This window comes from Rutilus rutilus (genome assembly GCF_951802725.1).
Source record: "Rutilus rutilus genome assembly, chromosome: 25".
NCBI lineage: Eukaryota > Metazoa > Chordata > Actinopteri > Cypriniformes > Leuciscidae > Rutilus > Rutilus rutilus.
This window is the reverse complement of record NC_140229.1, coordinates 25082378-25103368: the sequence shown is the minus strand read 5'-3', so window position 1 is coordinate 25103368 and position 20991 is coordinate 25082378. Positions and strand designations below refer to the sequence as shown.

At 37.1% G+C, this 20991-nt stretch overlaps 1 protein-coding gene across 2 annotated transcripts in view; it reads left to right on the top strand.

The window, feature by feature from the left end:
• The first annotated feature begins 5715 nt into the window (after positions 1 to 5715).
• The window catches only part of epha5 (EPH receptor A5), an 82097-nt gene continuing 66821 nt past the window's right edge, over positions 5716 to 20991 (top strand). Inside the window, exons 1-2 of one of the 2 annotated variants that reach the window (XM_084401036.1) lie at positions 5716 to 6043; positions 11238 to 11302. In XM_084401036.1, the coding sequence (XP_084257162.1) occupies positions 5959 to 6043; positions 11238 to 11302 (150 nt within the window). In that variant the 5' untranslated portion in view covers positions 5716 to 5958. The remainder of the gene's footprint in view (positions 6044 to 11237; positions 11303 to 20991) is intronic. The other variant, XM_084401037.1, reaches the window with a different exon arrangement.

The following is a 20991-nucleotide window of genomic DNA, read 5'->3' as shown; positions in this document are numbered from 1 at the left end:
GGTGATCAATCACTGCTATTCGTCACTGTCTCACTGTCAAGCTTTATGAAAAGAAGGGAGGGAAAAAAATCTGGCCGTGGCCAGTGACCAGTGACTCAGTGTGCTTCATGTTTGTGGAAAAGAGATACAAAGTGAAATGCACAATTAGCAACTTCAATGGCACTTGCTAAGTTTACAAAAGTGAGAAGTACACCAAGTAATCAAACCGTTAATATTGCTGTATGCATCCGTGGCCTGTTACACAACTAGGTAGCACTTTATTTCAATGGTCCACTTTAGACATTGTACTTTAAGTAACTTTGCAACTACATGTCAACTAGCAGTCATTAGAGTATTAGTAGATACTCTGCTTAATATCTGCTAACTCTTTATTGTGAAGGTCCTCCAACAGACATTATACTGACTAGAAGTAACTTTGCAAATAGGCTACTTGAACTTTGTAACACAGTTAGATGTTGTGGGAAGAAGGAGGCGGGAACCGGCGAACACTATGGTGAACACATTATGGACTCTTATTTTGATATTCTGTTTTGTTCTCTTTAGTTCCTGTTTCTCTGCTCTGTTTAGTTTCGGTTTCCTTTGTTTCTGATTATGTCCTCGTTATTTTCCTGATACTTATTATCTGCACCTGTCTGTCATTATTTTCACTTTGTATTTACTCCGTTATATTTAGTCGCTTTTCGGCTCTCGTGTAAATTTGTGTTGTTGTGTTTCTATATTGTCTCCTTTGTCGTCTGATTTATACAGCTACGCATTACAAGAACATAAACTTATTTTATTCCAGCTAGGTGCCAAGGCAACATTTTTCATTTTCATTTAGTTTAACCTGTACCAAAATAACTAAAGTTGAAATAAAAAATGAGTAAAAACTAAATAAACATTCTTAAAAAAAAAAAAAACCTATTGTAATTATGCATAATTTACCGTTATTACTATTGTAAGCACATGTAACGTGTAACTACGTCACTTTAAAATAGTGTTACCATTTATTCTTTCAAAGCATTTTTTTTCTGTAATAAGTACTCTTTTTAAAAGTGTGCTAAACTGTACTTCTTTTTCACGAGGGGATTGACCAATCAGAGTCACATATTTCAGAGAGCTATAATAAAACCTTTTTTAGTGAGTTAATGGTTATTTGAAGTGTCCTCTTATGTCTAACCATATTATAGTTTGCATTTTATCAATCATGACTACCCACTGGCTTCTGAGTCACCCTACATCCCACAATGCACCAGTGTGCTGCTCTGAGATTGTGTGTGCTGACTCTTGGATTGTTCTCTTCCTGTACTTTTGTCCAAGTCCTCTCTCTCTTAAATGCCAGGACACGATTATCAGTAGTGACAGCTCAGCTGTGTCTGCCTAAACCAAGCCTCGGCTCTGAGTGTGGTGGCAAAGACCCTGCTGTTTTAGGATCAGACAGTGCGGGTCTTTGCTGAAGTCTATGACAAGTCCAGTTCCCTCTTTAATTCAGAAGCTGCAGCCTCTTCAGTAGAGTTGGGGTACTTGGACTCGGACTCAGATTGCAATTATGAACGAACTTGAACTTGGATGTTGAACTTGTCATTGACTCAGGCATTTCAAAAAAAAAATTGGGAATACAGCCGAATACACGTCATGTAAGATAAAAACAACAACAACCACAAACAAAAAAATAAAGATAACAAGACCGTAATAAACGTCTCCCACTCAAACCCAATTGGTTCAGGACTTGGACTCCGCAAGATGGACTCGGACCCAACACTGTGCATTGGAACCATTTTGACATCAACTGCCCTTAAGATTCACTACTTAAAAAAATGTGCTTTAAAAAAATTTAATCTTTTTAAAAGAAGTTTCTTATGCTCACCAATGTTGCATTTATTTGATTAAAAATACATAAAAACAATAATATTGTAAAATATTATTACAATTAAAAAAATTTTTTTAACAGCATTTATTTTAAATAGAATTTTAGCAATGTAAAAGTCTTTTTTTTATTGTCACAAAAAAAAAAAATATATATATATATAATATTAAAGTCAACACCTAGCAACCATTTATCAATGACTCATCAATGCATATCATAACATCTTAGATTAGATCAATATTTCTTTAACACATTTAACCAGATTTAAATACGTTTGCACTTGTTTGGCCATTATTTTTTATTGTGCTCTGTTCTTTATCTAGACATGTATCATCCGGACCTGACCGTGATTGTGTGATGTCACGTGCAACAGAAACAATGATGCTGTAACCCAACTCTATCCTTTCCTTGTTTTTGTTGACATATGAAGACAAAGCCGTGGTTGCTGTTCTTTAGTTTGAGATTTTGAACTCTTCAGTTGCTGCTGAAGAGTGTGTGGTGAATGAGGATGTTGAGGAGCGTGGGATGTGTCAGGAGGGCACGGCACGGGAATATGGATAATCATGCAGATGAAAGAGATTGAGCTGCAGTCACTGAGCACATCTATCTTGTGGGTGGAAGTGCTGCTTCGCCTAAAATTTGGATTTTAAGAATGCGGTGAAAAATACAGCTAAAGATAAAAAGGCCATGCAAGCTTAAATCACATTTGTTCGGTGAATACAGACTTGCTTTTGGAAATCTATACAGCTTGTTGATTTAAATGAATAGTTGTAGTTTAATGTAGGTTACATAAGACAAATTACTATGCCATATTTTTAGTGTTTTACTTTACATGTTTTCCTTACAAAACTACAGTATGCGCACATATTATATAAACACTAAATAAAAAAAAAATAAACTGATGCATTATCATTGCCACTAACATTTGACCTATTATTCCAATTGTTCCTATTTCATGAATTTAATTGTATGTCCTCATTATAGATACATAACCATACAATGGTTTTCCAAATAACCAGAAAATAGTTGTTTGTAGAAAGGTGGCATTGAACTGTCAAACCCTTTTGGTTTTAAATAGAACCATTATCACAGTATTATTATAGATAGATAGATAGATAGATAGATAGATAGATAGATAGATAGATAGATAGATAGATAGATAGATAGATAGATAGATAGATAGATAGATAGATAGATAGATAGATAGATAGATAGATAGATAGATACAGTGAGGAAAATAAGTATTTGAACGCCCTGCTATTTTGCAAGTTCTCCCACTTGGAAATCATGGAGGGGTCTGAAATTGTCATCGTAGGTGCATGTCCACTGTGAGAGACATAATCTAAAAAGAAAAATCCAGAAATCACAATATATGATTTTTTAACTATTTATTTGTATGATACAGCTGCAAATAAGTATTTGAACACCTGTCTATCAGCTAGAATTCTGACCCTCAAAGACCTGTTAGTCTGCCTTTAAAATGTCCACCTCCACTCCATTTATTATCCTAAATTTGATGCACCTGTTTGAGGTCGTTAGCTGCATAAAGACACCTGTCCACCCCATACAATCAGTAAGAATCCATCTACTAACATGGCCAAGACCAAAGAGCTGTCCAAAGACACTAGAGACAAAATTGTACACCTCCACAAGGCTGGAAAGGGCTACGGGGAAATTGCCAAGCAGCTTGGTGAAAAAAGGTCCACTGTTGGAGCAATCATTAGAAAATGGAAGAAGCTAAACATGACTGTCAATCTCCCTCGGACTGGGGCTCCATGCAAGATCTCACCTCGTGGGGTCTCAATGATCCTAAGAAAGGTGAGAAATCAGCCCAGAACTACACGGGAGGAGCTGGTCAATGACCTGAAAAGAGCTGGGACCACCGTTTCCAAGGTTACTGTTGGTAATACACTAAGACGTCATGGTTTGAAATCATGCATGGCACGGAAGGTTCCCCTGCTTAAACCAGCACATGTCAAGGCCCGTCTTAAGTTTGCCAATGACCATTTGGATGATCCAGAGGAGTCATGGGAGAAAGTCATGTGGTCAGATGAGACCAAAATAGAACTTTTTGGTCATAATTCCACTAAACGTGTTTGGAGGAAGAAGAATGATGAGTACCATCCCAAGAACACCATCCCTACTGTGAAGCATGGGGGTGGTAGCATCATGCTTTTGGGGTGTTTTTCTGCACATGGGACAGGGCGACTGCACTGTATTAAGGAGAGGATGACCGGGGCCATGTATTGGGAGATTTTGGGGAACAACCTCCTTCCCTCAGTTAGAGCATTGAAGATGGGTCGAGGTTGGGTCTTCCAACATGACAATGACCCGAAGCACACAGCCAGGATAACCAAGGAGTGGCTCTGTAAGAAGCATATCAAGGTTCTGGCGTGGCCTAGCCAGTCTCCAGACCTAAACCCAATAAAGAATCTTTGGAGGGAGCTCAAACTCCGTGTTTCTCAGCGACAGCCCAGAAACCTGACTGATCTAGAGAAGATCTGTGTGGAGGAGTGGGCCAAAATCCCTCCTGCAGTGTGTGCAAACTTGGTGAAAAACTACAGGAAACGTTTGACCTCTGTAATTGCAAACAAAGGCTACTGTACCAAATATTAACATTGATTTTCTCAGGTGTTCAAATACTTATTTGCAGCTGTATCATATAAATAAATAGTTAAAAAATCATACATTGTGATTTCTGGATTTTTTTTTTTAGATTATGTCTCTCACAGTGGACATGCACCTACGATGACAATTTCAGACCCCTCCATGATTTCTAAGTGGGAGGACTTGCAAAATAGCAGGGTGTTCAAATACTTATTTTCCTCACTGTAGATAGATAGACAGACAGACAGAATGATATATGTAACGATAGATAGACAGACAGAACGATAGATAGAACGATAGATAGATAGGTAGATAGATAGATAGATAGATAGATAGATAGATAGAACGATGGATAGACAGACAGACAGACAGACAGACACACAGACAGAAAGAACGATAAACAGAACGATAGATAGATAGATAGATAGATAGATAGATAGATAGATAGATAGATAGATAGATAGATAGATAGATAGATAGATAGATAGATATATAACGATAGATAGATAGATAGACATAACGATAGATAGAACGATGGATAGATAGATAGATAGACAGACAGACAGACAGACAGACAGACAGACAGAACGATAGATAGAACGATAGATAGGTAGATAGATAGATAGATAGATAGATAGAACGATGGATAGACAGACAGACACACAGACAGAAAGAACGATAAACAGAACGATAGATAGATAGATCGATCGATAGAATGATAGAATGATAGAAGATAGATATATAGATAGACAGACAGACAGACAGACAGACAGAATGATAGATGGATAGATAGATAGATAGATAGATAGATAGATAGATAGATAGATAGATAGATAGATAGATAGATAATAAACAGGTAAATCTAGGCTACTAAATATTAAATTATGAATAGGTAGCCTATATTACGTAGTTAATTATTTGGGATTCAGGCATTTTTAATAGAGTAGGATTACTTTTAATACTACAATGCTTCATGGATTCATATAAAGTGCAAATGTATCATCGTTACCTTTATAATGCATCTGCATCTTAATAGAAAAGCGTCTCTTTATTAATCTCATTTGGGAAATTGCCGAGTATTATCAGTCAAACACGATCAATAGCCTACTGACACAGCGTGCACATAGATGTCATTTTTGAACATTATTTGTCTGACTTACACCTTCATTAGTCTAGATGAGTCTCATGTCATGAGAAGTCATTGATGTCTATTGGAGAGCTGTAATCGTTTACTCCTCCTCCTCTTCCTCGTGCTGTCGGCTGTGTGTGTGTGTGTGTGTGTGTGTGTGTGTGTGTGTGTGTTTGTGTCTGACAGCTCCGCGTCCGCGACTCTCAAACACTCACCGCAACGTGCGCGCCGCTTCTCTCCGCTCAAATGTGTGTTTCTCCCTGCGTGTCTTCGGTCAGCGGTCCTCATGTCCCCCGTAACTCACGCAGGATCGTTCCAGTGCTGATGTGATTTCAGTGCGTTCATTCATTTCGACACATTTCTTCAGTCGACGAGTATGCGTTCACGGTGGAGTTACATCGCCTGGATTTGCGTCTTCAGTCTCGGCGCGTTCAGGACTTTCTGCATTCCTAGTAATGAAGGTAAGACATGGGGAAATCTGGGAAATGTGGTATTTGCAGGGATATGATGGTTGATGGTATTCCGCAAAGAGAACATACAGTTCTGGAAGTAAAGGTTCTTCAATGGTTCAGCAAAGAACGCTTTTCTGATTCAAAGCCATTTTTGGATGGGTGGCTCTATGGTTGAGACAAAAACAAAAGTTCTTGATGTTTCATTAAAGGTTCCTCAGATTAGTGAGTTGTTGTCTCGGATTTGGTGTCTGCATTACTGGTACACAATGGTTACTCAATGACCAGAAAATAATTTTTAAAAGTTGTTTGTAGAACTTAAAAAGGTTCTACAATGATATCCGATTGTCAACCCTTTTGGTTTTAAGTAGAACCATTTTTTATTTATTTTTTTAAAGATAGATTATAATCAGGGTTCACAATATACAGAAGTATAAATGCATCAAACCCCCATCAGATCTTCTCCAGAACATGTTTTATGGGTCTACATGGGTATTTGATGGTATACACGGGTACATGTGGCTCTCTAACATACATGTTCTCTACACAGGTTGAAATGTTGAAGCATTATGTAATATATTGTCTGCAAAGATTTCACACCAGAGCAGAAGTTCCTGAACATCAGTGATTACAGTTCACCAAACTCCCAGCCAGGTGTTATTTAAAAGTCTCAGTTCACTGCCTCACATTCACTGAAAACACGGATAGAAGTCATAAAGTGCATTGTGCATTGCATCATTTCCTTTGAACACGTTCAATGGAGCTTTTTAAAGACTTTATGAATCGTGTTGTTCAATATGAACATCCATTCAAAGATGATCAGAATGAAAGCACTATTCAGTGAAGCTTTAATGTAGATTCAATAGTCTATTTTAAGACCTGTTGTAGGATACAGATCTTAAATGCTTGATTATTGCAGGATGAAAAGGAATGCCTAAATGATTTCTACAGCGCACGGAGACAAAGATGAGGCACTTCATGAAGGTTTTAAATTTACATTTTCTTTTCAGAGGTTAAACATGTGCTAAAAAGATCAAATAGCTCTGAAAACATATCTAATGCATTGGACCACGATGACACGTTTGGTAATAAATATGATGTCTTATTTTTGTGATAGCTGAAGTGTACACGTGGGATGGCGAATTTGCATTAGAAGCGTAGAGACAAAGGGAACATAGAGACGGCGTGCATCAAAGTTCCCTAAATTTGCTTTGTAGTGGTCAGAGAACAATAACCACCATTCCATATTTTACAGCTTTATTTCCCAGGATACAGCAGTATATTTGCATGAAAACCCTTTCAAGCTTTTGGACATTTTAACTAGAAAACATAAAAAAAATAAAAAGATTTCACCCGTGGCTACCATGGAAAATGTCAGCAAATTATCTGCAACTAGAATGAATGTGTTCCAATTTATCACTCAGGCTGAAGTGTGCGGACTATAGAATATGTAAATATTGTAATGAGCAGAAGTCAGCATATGGATAATGCGATGACAAGTGTGGGGATGAGTTGATTGATTGTGCGCTGATGATGGCACAATAAAAACGAGAGCAGGATGGGGGGAGGGCGCCTGGGTGCCTACACAGACTGGCACAATGGCCTGGCAGACGCGCGAGGACAACGGACACTTGAAAATCACAATGGCTGCAAGTATGGCAGAATTGGAACGAACCTGTCGATTCTGAGAGCTGAGAACTGCGGTGAACTGTGATCTGCACGGCAGAGTGCTTTAAAAACACTTTAAATGAACATGAACCATTATACCCGTTGCATTTAGACTGTTTAACCTTGAGTGTTCCAAAGCAGAAAGGCAACAAATCAGAATAATTGCCTTAAATATCCCGCAGTGTTTCTTGAGAATCCTTCTTTCATGGTTTACTTTGTGCAGTTTTAAAATGTGTTTTCTTCCCCTCTCAAAGTTAGATTTCCATATGTCGCACCTCTTTAAACGCTTGTATTTGCCTAAGGATGGACATAACCTCTCTTTTATCTAGTTCAGAACTGTACTTCTTCATGCTAATTGGATTTATGGGATTCTCCCCAGGATATTTTCTTTCAGTTTAAGTAGGACAATGCACATCGGTGTCTGTCATTTCAAACAAAAGACATTTAGACTCATTTAGAGACTTTTAAATGCGCCACACAGACTATTTCATTTGATGTTAAAAGCAGGTTAAATGTCAATGTAATTCGGGGGGGGGGGGGGGGGGGGGGGGGGGGGGGTTCCTTAGCAGATTTGTTCTAATGTGTATGAGTGAGGGTACGTTTACACGATGTACAGACATTGTCAAAACGATCCCCATTCACACGGATCCGCAAAAACGACTAAAAACGCTGTATTCTGCTGCCAGGCCAGTAGATGGCGATGAAACGCTATCGACTGAACACGTAATACGCATGTGTATGACGTCATCGTCTTCAGAGATTTGTGTTTTTGTTGTTTACGTGGAGACCGTTCGAAACCCGTTTTCAAAAGTTTGCGTTTTCAGGCACTCCAAAACGCTGTTGTCGTGTAAATGAACGGCCGAAACGCATAAAAAGTGTTACATTTTTAGTTGAAAATGGTGTCATGTAAATAGGCCACGAGTCTAAAATTTTGGGTTACATAACATGTAAAATCAATAATCTCTCTCTCCCATCTGACTGCATTATTGAATAGGGCTTGAAGTGAAGTATTTTTTTTTTTTTTACCTTTGACTAATGTTTCTGATATGTATTTATTTAATTTTTTTTAGCACCATTGTGTCATTTGTGTTGGTTTCTTAGTCGTTAGCTTCTTGTTTTGGAGCCACAAATGATATTGCTATTGTGAGTCATCTCACACATGCTAAATAGTCTCGCCACACAACCTTTGATCAACACAAGGTCAAATTAAAATTCAGCCCATATCGGGCTGTGAATGTAAAGGTCATCTAATTAGCTGTTGCGGTTCTCATTCGTAAAAGGTTCCAGCAGATAAAAAAAAAAAAGGACCTGTGACCTACTCTGCGTATCAAATACTGGCACAGTAATATAAAAAAAGAAAGGATTGTTTTATAGACAGCTCGCATAGAATATGCACTCAATTTAACCAAGGGCAAAGATTAGGAAAGAAATTATTTCCCACTTTCTATTATACTTCCTATAGGGTATATTTTCAATGATTGGTCTCAGTGTTCAGGCAGATTTTGATCAATATTGTAACAAGCCAATGTGATTCAGCAGGTATTCAGATGCTAACTGTCTGGATAATATTTTCCATCTGGGATTGATTTTTCAGGTGTGTTTTCAGCTTTATGACGGGTTTCCTCACAGTGAGACACACTGTGTCATTTTAGTTTATTCATTGCAATACACTCTCCCATCTAAACATTTAAAATATGAAATATAATATTATATTATTTAGAATTTCACGTACATTTTTTGACACCAAATCCTCATACATTTGTTGATGATATTACAATATCACATACTGACAGCATTTAAAACACTTTATACATGTGTGCAGCTCTACTTTAAGGGTTTATGATTATTGCATTCATGGACTTCAGTGCTTTTAATGAGATTAATTACATTTTTTAATGGCATAACGCTTCAACTCTATTTTAAATACATATGTTCATGTGCATTCTTTCTTTACTTATTAATGCCTATAAAACAAATTGACTCAAAGGCTATGCTCAGACTGCAGGCACATCAGATCTTTTCTCAGACTGTCCCCACTATTAAATGCAAGTGATCAAATATGATTTGTGTGTCCAGACATAACCAACCAATCTGCATGGGTTGCTTAGACGTAGACGTACCCACGTATGTGACGAGGCTTTTAAAACAGATGCAGGACAAATGGAGGTGCATCATCTCACTCGCCAATTAAGTTACTGTCAAGTTGTGGTGCAGAACTCCTCCGTCACACAGGACAATGCTGAAATCTTCAGACACTTCTTCAGAAGATACTTCTGGCACTAGTTTTGACATTATCGTTGTGTTGTGTTAGGAGTGATGCAAAAGTGTGATTGCAATCGTATTTCAAACCACCTCCATAAGTGTTCTTTTAGTATTATTATTATTATTTAAAAAAAAATATATATTATGTATGAACACCTGTGAAATCTAAATCTAATAAAATGTCACCCTGAACTAGATGATATTGTGGCACAATTAATGTGAAGAATTAAGTGATTAATGTGAGAATCTATAGTACAAAAATGAATGAGATCAAGCTCTGTCATGAAACTCTAGATGGCGCAGGCTGACAGGTCCTTTACTCACTCTGCTTACAATCACATCATTCCCTATAGGGCGCAGCTGATTGGTTCCTGCTCTCTCAGTAGCCAATGAGCTCGCTGCTCAACCTTCAAATACTTGGTCAGCATTTGCTACAGCAGTGCAGCGCTCTCAGAAACCCTCCACCTTCCCCAGCTCCACCTGTCTAGATCTGCTATGGGTAAATCCAACCTGATCTCACGGGAAAACGTACAAATTCTACGAGGTGGCTAATTCGTACGAATTCATACGACCTCACTCGTACGAATTTTTGCAAAATCGTACATATTTTACGAATTGCACCAATTCGTATGAATTCATACGAATGACCTACCCCTGACCCCGCCCCTAAACCTACCCATCACGTGGGTTTAGACAAATCGTACAAATTCGTACGAGTGAGGTCGTACGAATTCGTACGAATTAGCCAACTTTTGATCATTCGTACGAATTCGTACAAATTGGTCGTGAGATAGTGTTGGTAACTCATGAACGCTCTATTGTACAGCAGCAGCGTTTCTTGCTCACGGCAGCGTGTTGTGTATGTATTGGCAGTAGCAAGTCCCGTACTTGCTCTGGATGTTGTATTAGTCATTATATTTGATTACTAAATAAGAAACGTAATTAACGGATCAATCACATCAACTAATTTTACAATCTTACTAGCCCTATATTTAGACTAAAACCCTTCTCATTCATTTGGTGAGAAACATGGCGTTTTGAGCAGTATTTACACCCTGTCATGCTGTTGGCTATATGCAGCAGACACATATTGCAGTATTAAGGCTAATGATGAATCGATGAATTGATCGTTGCTTTAAACGACCGTAGATCATAGGAATTTGTGTAAATTGACATCCCTACTGTGAAGTAAAGCAACCTGCATATGAATGTTATTTTTATGCAACTCTTACAGCTCCAGATCATTGACTTGTCCCCGTTTCTTGTTCTCCTGCAGTGAACTTGCTGGACTCCCGCTCTGTAATTGGTGACCTGGGGTGGGTCGCCTACCCGAAGAATGGGGTGAGTTCCACACATCTTCCTGTCTCTCAGCACTTTGAGTTAAGAGCTGGCTTAGGAGAACATCTCAAGGTCTCCAATTCCCTCGATGGCAGAAAAGACAGTTTCAAAGTGAAAAATAATAGAACGTGGCGCGCGTAGCACAGAGAAGAGAGAGAGGTAGTACGAGAGGTCAGAGACAAACCGAGAAGAAGGGAAGCCCGTTTTGTTCTAAAATAGGCACAAAGACACACTAAACCTGCTGCTCTAATTTCTTTGTGACACTCAAAATGCAATTTATTTCTGTCTAGTCAGCCGATTGGGAAACCCTGCGAACAATGTGTTGAATTTTAATGTCAAATGGCCAACTTTATATATATCTTTGTTTTCTATTTCCTTCTGTCGTTTGGCATAATACATTGAGAATACCAAAGTGAAGAAAGCTGAAGCTAGATGAAATGGTTTGTCAGCAGAAAAGGAGCATAGGCGTTGAGTATCTAGGTTGTTTTTGACAGGCTGTCGAATGAATAAGCAGTTACAAACTTGTACAGAACGGGACAATAAATATCCCAGTGTTCTCTTAGGTCTGTCAGTATTGTGCTGTTTTTATGCCTCCACAAATATCATCTTAAAGGGATAGTTCACCCCAAAATGAAAATTAGCTCATGATTTACTCACCCTGAAGTCATCCTAGGTGTATATGACATTCTTCTTTCAGACCAATACAATCGGAGTTATATTAAAAAATGCTCTTCCAAGCTTTATAATGGCAGCAAAAGTCCATAAAAGTGCATCTATCCATCATAAAATTGCTCCACACGGCTCTGGGGGTTAACAAAGGCCTTCTGAAGCGAAGCGATGAGTTTGTGTAAGAGAAATATTCTTATTTAAGGCGAGACACGGCAGGCAAAAACATCGATTTTTCATGCAGTGGTCAGTTTTGAGATTTTGGCCGAGTTTACTCCTTCAATATGTATTCTTTCAAGCTGCTATAAAGAAAACGCTGAAAATATACATTACGATGTTTATTTTATTACATTTTGTTTACTTGCGGCAGTAAGTTTCTCCCGAATTTACCAGGAAGTTAGTATTCCAACGCGACATGCCGAGCTCCGTCTGTTTACTGAAGTCTGTCATGTCCGGGATCGTTGTAAAGCTCTGAGTCTCCTGCACAACGCTATGTAAACCAAATATGGGCATTTCCTTTCTATCAGTAACCAATCGTGAATGTCCAAAGGGGGATTTAAAGCTAACGACGAAATCTCATTTAGAACTATTAAATCTTTAACTGCCGTTTTCTCAAAATTATTTTTTTGCGTTTTTTTTGTCATTCTCCAGTACAAACATCTCAGCCTATGTAGCACCTATGTACACCAAACTTTCCAGTTATACACTTAGCAGTATTCTGAAGATATTTTCAGAGGGATTTGTTAATAAATCATTCCTGGCCTGATTTATGTGACATTTTAATTTTTAAAAAATGGTGAAAATCTATATTTTAAGGCTATGGACAGTATATTTTGATTTCCTAGTTAATGAAAGCATATATCCTGAAATCCCTCTGAACATCTTTTTTCATCTTGTGTGTAATCAAAATGAAAAAATAATTTTGCTTCTGGCTTTATCATATTTTCAGATATATCTACTGAAAAAACATGCAAAATTGCACATATTTAATGAGATAATACCTAATTTGCATAATTAAACATACAAATTTCAAAAACTTGTAAAACATTTTTTTTATGAACTTGTGTAAGTAATGAACTGAGGAAGTTTCATGGTGATATCTATTATTTAAAATTTTTACCCTATTCACCTGTAGTGTCTCGCCTTAACACGTTACAAGTAAAATTCTATCTTTCGACCAAACAAACATACGCAGTCTACTTACTGTACACCTAAAGCGCAACTTGTGACGTCGGAATTAGCGTAGTGCGTCATGGCGTAGCGTAAATATCAGCAGTACGTCACATTACTTGCATATGTTGTGCTTTACAAGTCAAATTTTAAGTGGAATCCGTATGTACGTTTGGCCGGAAGCTAGTTTTTTACATTATAAAGTTTTAAATATGAATATGTTTCTTACACGAACGCATCGCTTCAGAAGGCCTTTATTAACCCCCCAGAGCAGTGTGGAGCACTTTAATCATGGATAGATGCACTTTTAACATGGATAGATGCACTTTTATGATGGATAGATGCACTTTTATCATGGATAGATGCACTTTTATGATGGATAGATGCACTTTTATCATGGATAGATGCACTTTTATCATGGATAGATGCACTTTTATCATGGATAGATGCACTTTTATCATGGATAGATGCACTTTTAACATGGATAGATGCACTTTTATCATGGATAGATGCACTTTTAACATGGATAGATGCACTTTTAACATGGATAGATGCACTTTTATGATGGATAGATGCACTTTTATCATGGATAGATGCACTTTTATCATGGATAGATGCACTTTTATCATGGATAGATGCACTTTTAACATGGATAGATGCACTTTTATGATGGATAGTTGCACTTTTATGATGGATACATGCACTTTTATGATGGATAGATGCACTTTTAACATGGATGGATGCACTTTTATGATGGATAGATGCACTTTTAACATGGATAGATGCACTTTTATGATGGATGGATGCACTTTTATGATGGATAGATGCACTTTTATGATGGATAGATGCACTTTTAACATGGATAGATGCACTTTTATGATGGATAGTTGTACTTTTATCATGGATGGATGCACTTTTATGATGATAGATGCACTTTTATGATGATAGATGCACTTTTATGATGGATAGATGCACTTTTATGATTGATAGATGCACTTTTATTATGATAGATGCACTTTTATGATGGATAGATGCACATTTATGATGGATAGATGCACTTTTATTATGATAGATTCACTTTTATGATGGATAGATGCACTTTTAACATGGATAGATGCACTTTTATGATGGATAGTTGCACTTTTATCATGGATAGATGCATTTTTATTATGGATGGATGCACTTTTATGATGGATAGATGCACTTTTATTGATTTCAAAACAGAAATAAATTTTAAAAGAGCCAGAATTTTTTTTTATATAACTCCGATTGTATTCGTCTGAAAGAAGAAAGTTATATACACCTAGGATGGCTTCAGAGTGAGTAAATCATGGGCTAATTTTCATTTTTGGGTGAACTATCCCTTTAACATCTTATCATGACATCACCTAGATCTAGTTTGCTGATGCAAGAATAGTTCAGCGATCCAGTGCTTGATTTAAGTGTTGGGCCCCTGCTAAGCTATGGCTTGATTCTCAAGATTTTGATTAGAAAAGTGTATTTGCTTTACGACTGTGCAAACACCGTGATTTCTCCATTCTCGATAATATCAGCTTGCTCGTCCCAGCTGCTGTTTAGAGGCCTTTATTGTTATCTCGCACGGCCTGCATCCAGTGTTTACAGTGTGCTGTTATAGCTTAATTCAGTTTCCTGTTGTGATGGTAAAAAAGAGCGCTTGCATTGTGCTTACCTGCACCTGCCCACCAATGCAACAATACAGGCCGACAATAGATCCTAAAGTCTCCAGGCACACTGCATAACACCTGTTATGAGAGACGATTATTCCTCCTTTGAGATGGAAATACAAACGTCCATGCATGATATCCTGAAAATGACGTGAAATCTAGGGGGCGATAAATCAGTGTCAGATTCATCAGAGGGCTATTCAGATCCTTCTCAATGGCTATTGAGATAAAATGATTTTTGCTCTATTATTAAATGTTCACATTACTCAAGGGTGACACTTGCAGTTTATGAAGATTATGTCAACAAGGCCGGGATGCTAACTAGTCTTGCTGTTATACAAGACGCATTGAGTTTTGATCGAACGGCTGACTGAATTGGTGTAGCTGTTATTTTCTTTCTTAAGTCAGATTTGTTTTGTGACACTATTCATAAAAATATTCTATTATTTTACTAGTCCATTGAGTGAATCTTTTTTCAATACAATTTCAATGGAAATGAAGGTATAAAAGGCCATCAGTGAAGTAGGAAATTGTTTAGCCTCACAGCCTCGGATTTGATTACCAGGTAATGACTTTAATAGGATGCTAATTTTTAAATCTATTCATTTATTTAAAACACGTTAAATTGTAGTTTGTATATTCAATAAATGAAATGCACCTTTTCTTTGATGAGCATGTTTTTCTGAATTAAAATTAATTTGTTATTTCGGTAATACTTTAATGCGATGGTCCACTTTAGACATAAGTAACTTTGCCATGTACATGTCGACTTATTCTACTCACCCAAACCTAACAGTCTACTAATACTCTAATGAGAGTTAGTTAGACATGTTCTACTAACCATAAGTAACTTTGCAACTACGTCTAAAATGGACCATCAAAATAAAATAGTTTTTTTTTTTTTTAAAGGGCTTAAAGTAAAAATAAATAAATAATCGATGATGATGATGATGATACATAATGTCTTGATATCATAGTGAAGGAAAAAGTCTCATTGAAATAATTGATTTTCCAAAAGAAATACTTAGAACTGATGTTTTGTTATTATTTTCAAAACAATACAATAAATAAAAATGCAAATAAAAAAAAAAGTCCACCAAATCAAAGTTGTGTGGTGCGATCAACATTCAGAACATGTTTATGTTAAATTGTTCTGCTGTTTGTATGTCCATATTGTTTTGCAAAATTTATTTTGCAAAATAATAATAAATACTGTAGCTGGACGATAATACAGTGACAATATCTGATGGTAATATTTTGATATGCACCATTATATTGCTATGTTCATCTAACATTGTACAAATAATAATAATCATAATAATAATAATTTAAAAAAAGAACAACAACAAAAAACCATGGTATGTCATTTATTATAATTTTTTTGGTGATTGTCCGAAAAAAGAAAAAAGAAAAGAAAAGTGGTGCGTGTGCAAGTGTACAGAGAGTGATGTTGGGTAGATAACCATTACAAAATGGGGTGTAGATACAAATTGCAGTTATAGAGAGAGTTCTCACATGAAATAAAACAGTTATATAATCCAATAGTTATTTTATTTTGGACCTAGGGTAGTGAGGTTGGTGGCAAAGTGAGATTTGATATTGATTATGTGAGTTAGGGAGGAGACGCTGGTTTCTGCGAGGCTTGGGGTGTTTGTTATGCTGTTAGAGTTGACTACACTCACAATCATATTAATTCAACAGAGCATCTGGAGTGTGAGATGGATTTAGCAACAGCTCAGCAGTTTCAAGAGATTCAGTAAAGCCTGTCACTAATGAGAAATATGCCACATAAACCCTCTTAATTTATCTAGCTATTGGTTAACAGTTATTTGATGTTTTAACATATTAAAGGGATAGTTCACCCAAAAATGAAAATTAGCCCATGATTTACTCACCCTGAAGCCACCCTAAGTGTATATGACTTTTTTTCTTTCAGACGAATACAATCGGAGTAATATTAAAAAATGTCCTGGATCTTCCAAGCTTTATAATGGCAGTGAATGGGTGTCTGTCTTTGGAAGTCCATCAAAGCACATCCATCCATAATAAAATTGTTCCATGTGTCTCCGGGGGTTAATAAAGGCCTTCTGAAGAGAAGCAATGCGTTCGTGTAAGAAAAATATCCATATTTGAAACTTTATCGACTAAAATAACTAGCTTCCGGCAGACGGCCGTACGCATCGATTTACGGCAAAAGACTAACCCTTGAACTTGACACAATTTTTTCATTTTTTATACTATAGAAGTCAATGGGTAAATCAGCTGTTGGTTACCCACATTCTTCAAAATATCTTCTTTTTTGTTCAACAGGTTTGAAACAACTTGAGGGTGAGTAAATGATGACATAATTATACTTTTTGGGTGAACTAACCCTTTAAGTTTGTGGAGTGCATTCTGGGACTCCGGAAGCAGAGTTTGAGAGAAATGAGGCCTAAAATGCTGTCTAGGTAGGCAGCTCACTAGATTTCGGAACAGAACTTTTGTATAATAACGGTTTAAATTCTTGTTTGCATGGTTCACGTAGGGAACGCAATTGGGTTAGATGCTTGTTTTTGAAGACGCAGAGGCTTTTGGGGCTTTTGGATCTACAATCAGCAATCTGTACTGGCAGGTACATCACAAAATACCAGCGATTATCTTTTCTCCCCGGTTTGTTTGTTTTCAACCCTGGCTTCATGCTGCTTTCACCGCTGTCAGAACAGGCCAGATTTGCCAAGTCAACGAAGCGGTTTACAGGAGCTCAGCTAAATCCGGGCTTTGTGCAGGCCTAGGGCACCTCTGGCTCACACCGCTGTCCTTTTTTCCCTGTCTTTTACCGAAGGGGAAAATGCATTGACGTGATGCTCAACAGAGGAATCGCTTCACCCACCCTGAAAAGTCACATTCACATGTCCCACCACACTCTCACGCAAAGAGCCAAAATCATAGCAGGGAGTTGTTTTCAACCGTGCTTGTCAGTCATGTTCAGCTCCCGCCCCCCATGCACCCCCCTGTGGAGCATGGGCGGCAATGACAGGGATGGCTGGGCAATGGTGATTGGTGGGTAATGAAGGGTTATTGTTTGAAAGTCAGTGGTGAAGCGTCAGTAAACAGCTGAGAAGGACGTGCTCTGGGAGTTGGGGTTTATGGGTAAATGCAAGCTTATAGCACATGCTAACTCACACTGGGAGAATTGAAGGTTTTAGGTGCAGACAACATTGGTAAATAAGTGTGCTGTGATAGCGGAGGGAATGATTTAAATGGAGAGAAAGAGAAAATGGAGAGGGTCTCAGTAGGGGATGAGAGTTTGAGTGATGATAGTTCACAGAAATGAATATCCTGAAAGGCCTGACAAGTGAAATGGCCACAGAGGTACTGCAACAAAAAACAAAAAAAATTCATGTGGTCGGTTAGACACATAATATCATAGATGTACAGGTTGCACTGACTATTGTTGTTAAAGGGTTAGTTCACCCAAACATATGAATTACTCACCCTCATGCTGTTGAAAACCCATTAGACGTTCGTTCATCTTTGAAGTACAAGTGATAGATGCTATTTAGATGCTGTTTATACTTAGTGCAAACAGTGGCAGATACTATTAGCTCCTCAGTATATTGTTTTTTAAAATATAACTATGCAATAAAAACAAAATATTCAGCGTATATGATTATATTTATAAAAATATATTCCTAAGTTCTTCTGTTTTACCATATTTGATGTGCTCTTTGTAATTGCGTTGATCATTGTTTATATGAGAATAAAAGCCTGAATTAAAGTGACACTGTTATGCTATTTTAAAGGTTCCTAATATTGTTTTGGAGGTCTTCTACAATACGTTTACATGCATCCAAAGTCTAAACATTTTATAATATACACTGTGTCTGAAACGTGAAACGTGTCAGAGATCATGTCTTTTCAGAAGAAACGGATTGAAATGCTTGACTCTGTTTTAAGTGTTAAAGTTTTGGTGTTGTAGACTCAGTGAAGGGACAGAAATCTCTCAGATTTCATTAAAAATATTGTAATTTTGTTACAAATATGATCAGGTTGTATGGGTTTGGAGCAACATGAGGGTTAATAAATGACTACAAACTATCCCTTTAAAGTTGAATAGTCTGTCTGTCGCTCTGGTGTCGATCCAGACTTTCTTCCATGAAACACAAGGGTTGTTTTGTAGACTGTTAATGCTACTCTTTTCCATTCAATGAAAGCAAACCAGAGAACTTTGAAAACAAATATTCAGGCTAAATTCAAGTAGGTTTTTTTTTTTTTTTTTTTTTCACTAAATGCACCATCTGGCTTTAAGCTATCTTAAAGTCAAACCCAGTCTGTTAACCTCCTCTTGATTCATCGGCACTAATTGGATTTATTCCCTCACCCCAGAACTGGGCCAATGTCAGACCCAAGACTAAACCTCTAATACAGTTACAGTACTCTGTTTTTTTTTTTTTTTTTTTTTTTTTTTTACACAAGCAGCATTACAGTGGAACTCCAACAAACAGAAGTTCACTTTCCTATTTCATTTTGTCTCGCACACACACAGAAAATAGCTTACTTCCACATTGATAAATAAGGTGGACAGGTGAAGGATGTAACATTTGAAGCATTCACCAAACCGAATGGTAAAAATAATAAACTTCCCTGTCTGTAACTGGTCAGACAAGAGCTTAGTCCCGCCCTAAACTCACGCTATTGGCTGAGCCAGTGTTGCTCTAGGAATGTTCAAATGAACAGATCAATGCTTTGATAGCACTACAGAGCCACAGTTTTCATGTTACCAGAAGCAAGTGATTATAGCTTATGACGTTATACATATGGATATCTTTCTTTCATCATTTTATGATGGATGGATGTGCTTTTTTGGGCTTCAAAATATCAGTTACTATTCACTTCCATTATAAAGCTTGGAAGAGCCATGGCATTAAAAAAAATATATATACATATATATATATATATATATATATATATAACTCAGATTGTGTTTGGCTGAAAGAAGGGTGAGGGTGAGTAAATTATGGGATATGTTTATTTATATTTTTGGGTGAACTAACCCTTTAAATAGGCATGTAAGGAATAGGCAACAGGGCAGCTCTCTAGGATTTGGCAACATTGTGTTAAATCTACTCTAAGAGAAAGTACGAAGACTATAAGGAATTTAATTTCTTTTTTTTTTTATTAAAACTACACACATTGAGGAATTAATGTTCAGATTTATACTGTATATAACAAATGAAGGGTTTAAGGATTGTCAGATTTTTTTTTTTTTAAAGGCATGCATTAACGTGCACTACTAGGGCCACCAAATATGACAGGCTGATGTCCAGGTGTGCCATTTCAATCTTTGGCTTGATATGATTCATGTTATCACTACACAGCTGTGACACGCATCCTTGTGCAATCTCCTTTTTCAATGTATTTTTGTAATGAAGGCCTTTTAGAATGATCTATTCATCTTCATCCATGTGTCAGAAATGTTGTCGTCCTGGGGTGCCTGTTAGCTATTAGTAATGCATTTTCACATGAGAGCTTGAAACGAATATCCAAACGCCCTTGGTTATCTGAATTATCCACATTCACACAGGCCCATTTTCATTTCAACTGGCGACTTTCTCTAAATTGCAGCTTTGCCAATGTAATTTACCCGATCATGGCCACAGTGACTCATATTGGAGAATTCTGTGACACACATTTTTTTTTTTATCATTGTGGTACTGATGCATCACCAAACGGCTCTATAGCCCTTGAATATGATCGAGTAAAATTCAGATGGTAATGTGGGTGTTTAGCTGACTGGAATGTAATTAAAACGGTCCATTGGAGTATTATAGTGTTAGCTTAGCAACATGCTAACACAAACTCTGTTGGAATTAATGAGTTGAGTCTTCACACTATTTGCATATTCCAAATCAGTCGCTTAAGAGGATTTGTTTAGGTTAGGATGTTGTCTTAAAAGGAAGATTATCAAAAGCAAGAGAGAGCAAAAGGAAGAGTAGTAATGGCACTGTGAAACGGATTTATTTTCCAGCTGAGACTTTGAAATTGGATACAGCTCATGTCAGAATTTTATGTAAGATACAAAACAGTGTAAATAAATGATTTCGTGACAATATTTCATTAGTGGACACATTGAGTGAAAGAAGCGATGCATATCTTTCTTAGCTGCAGAATGGGGGACTACGTGCTTTGAAT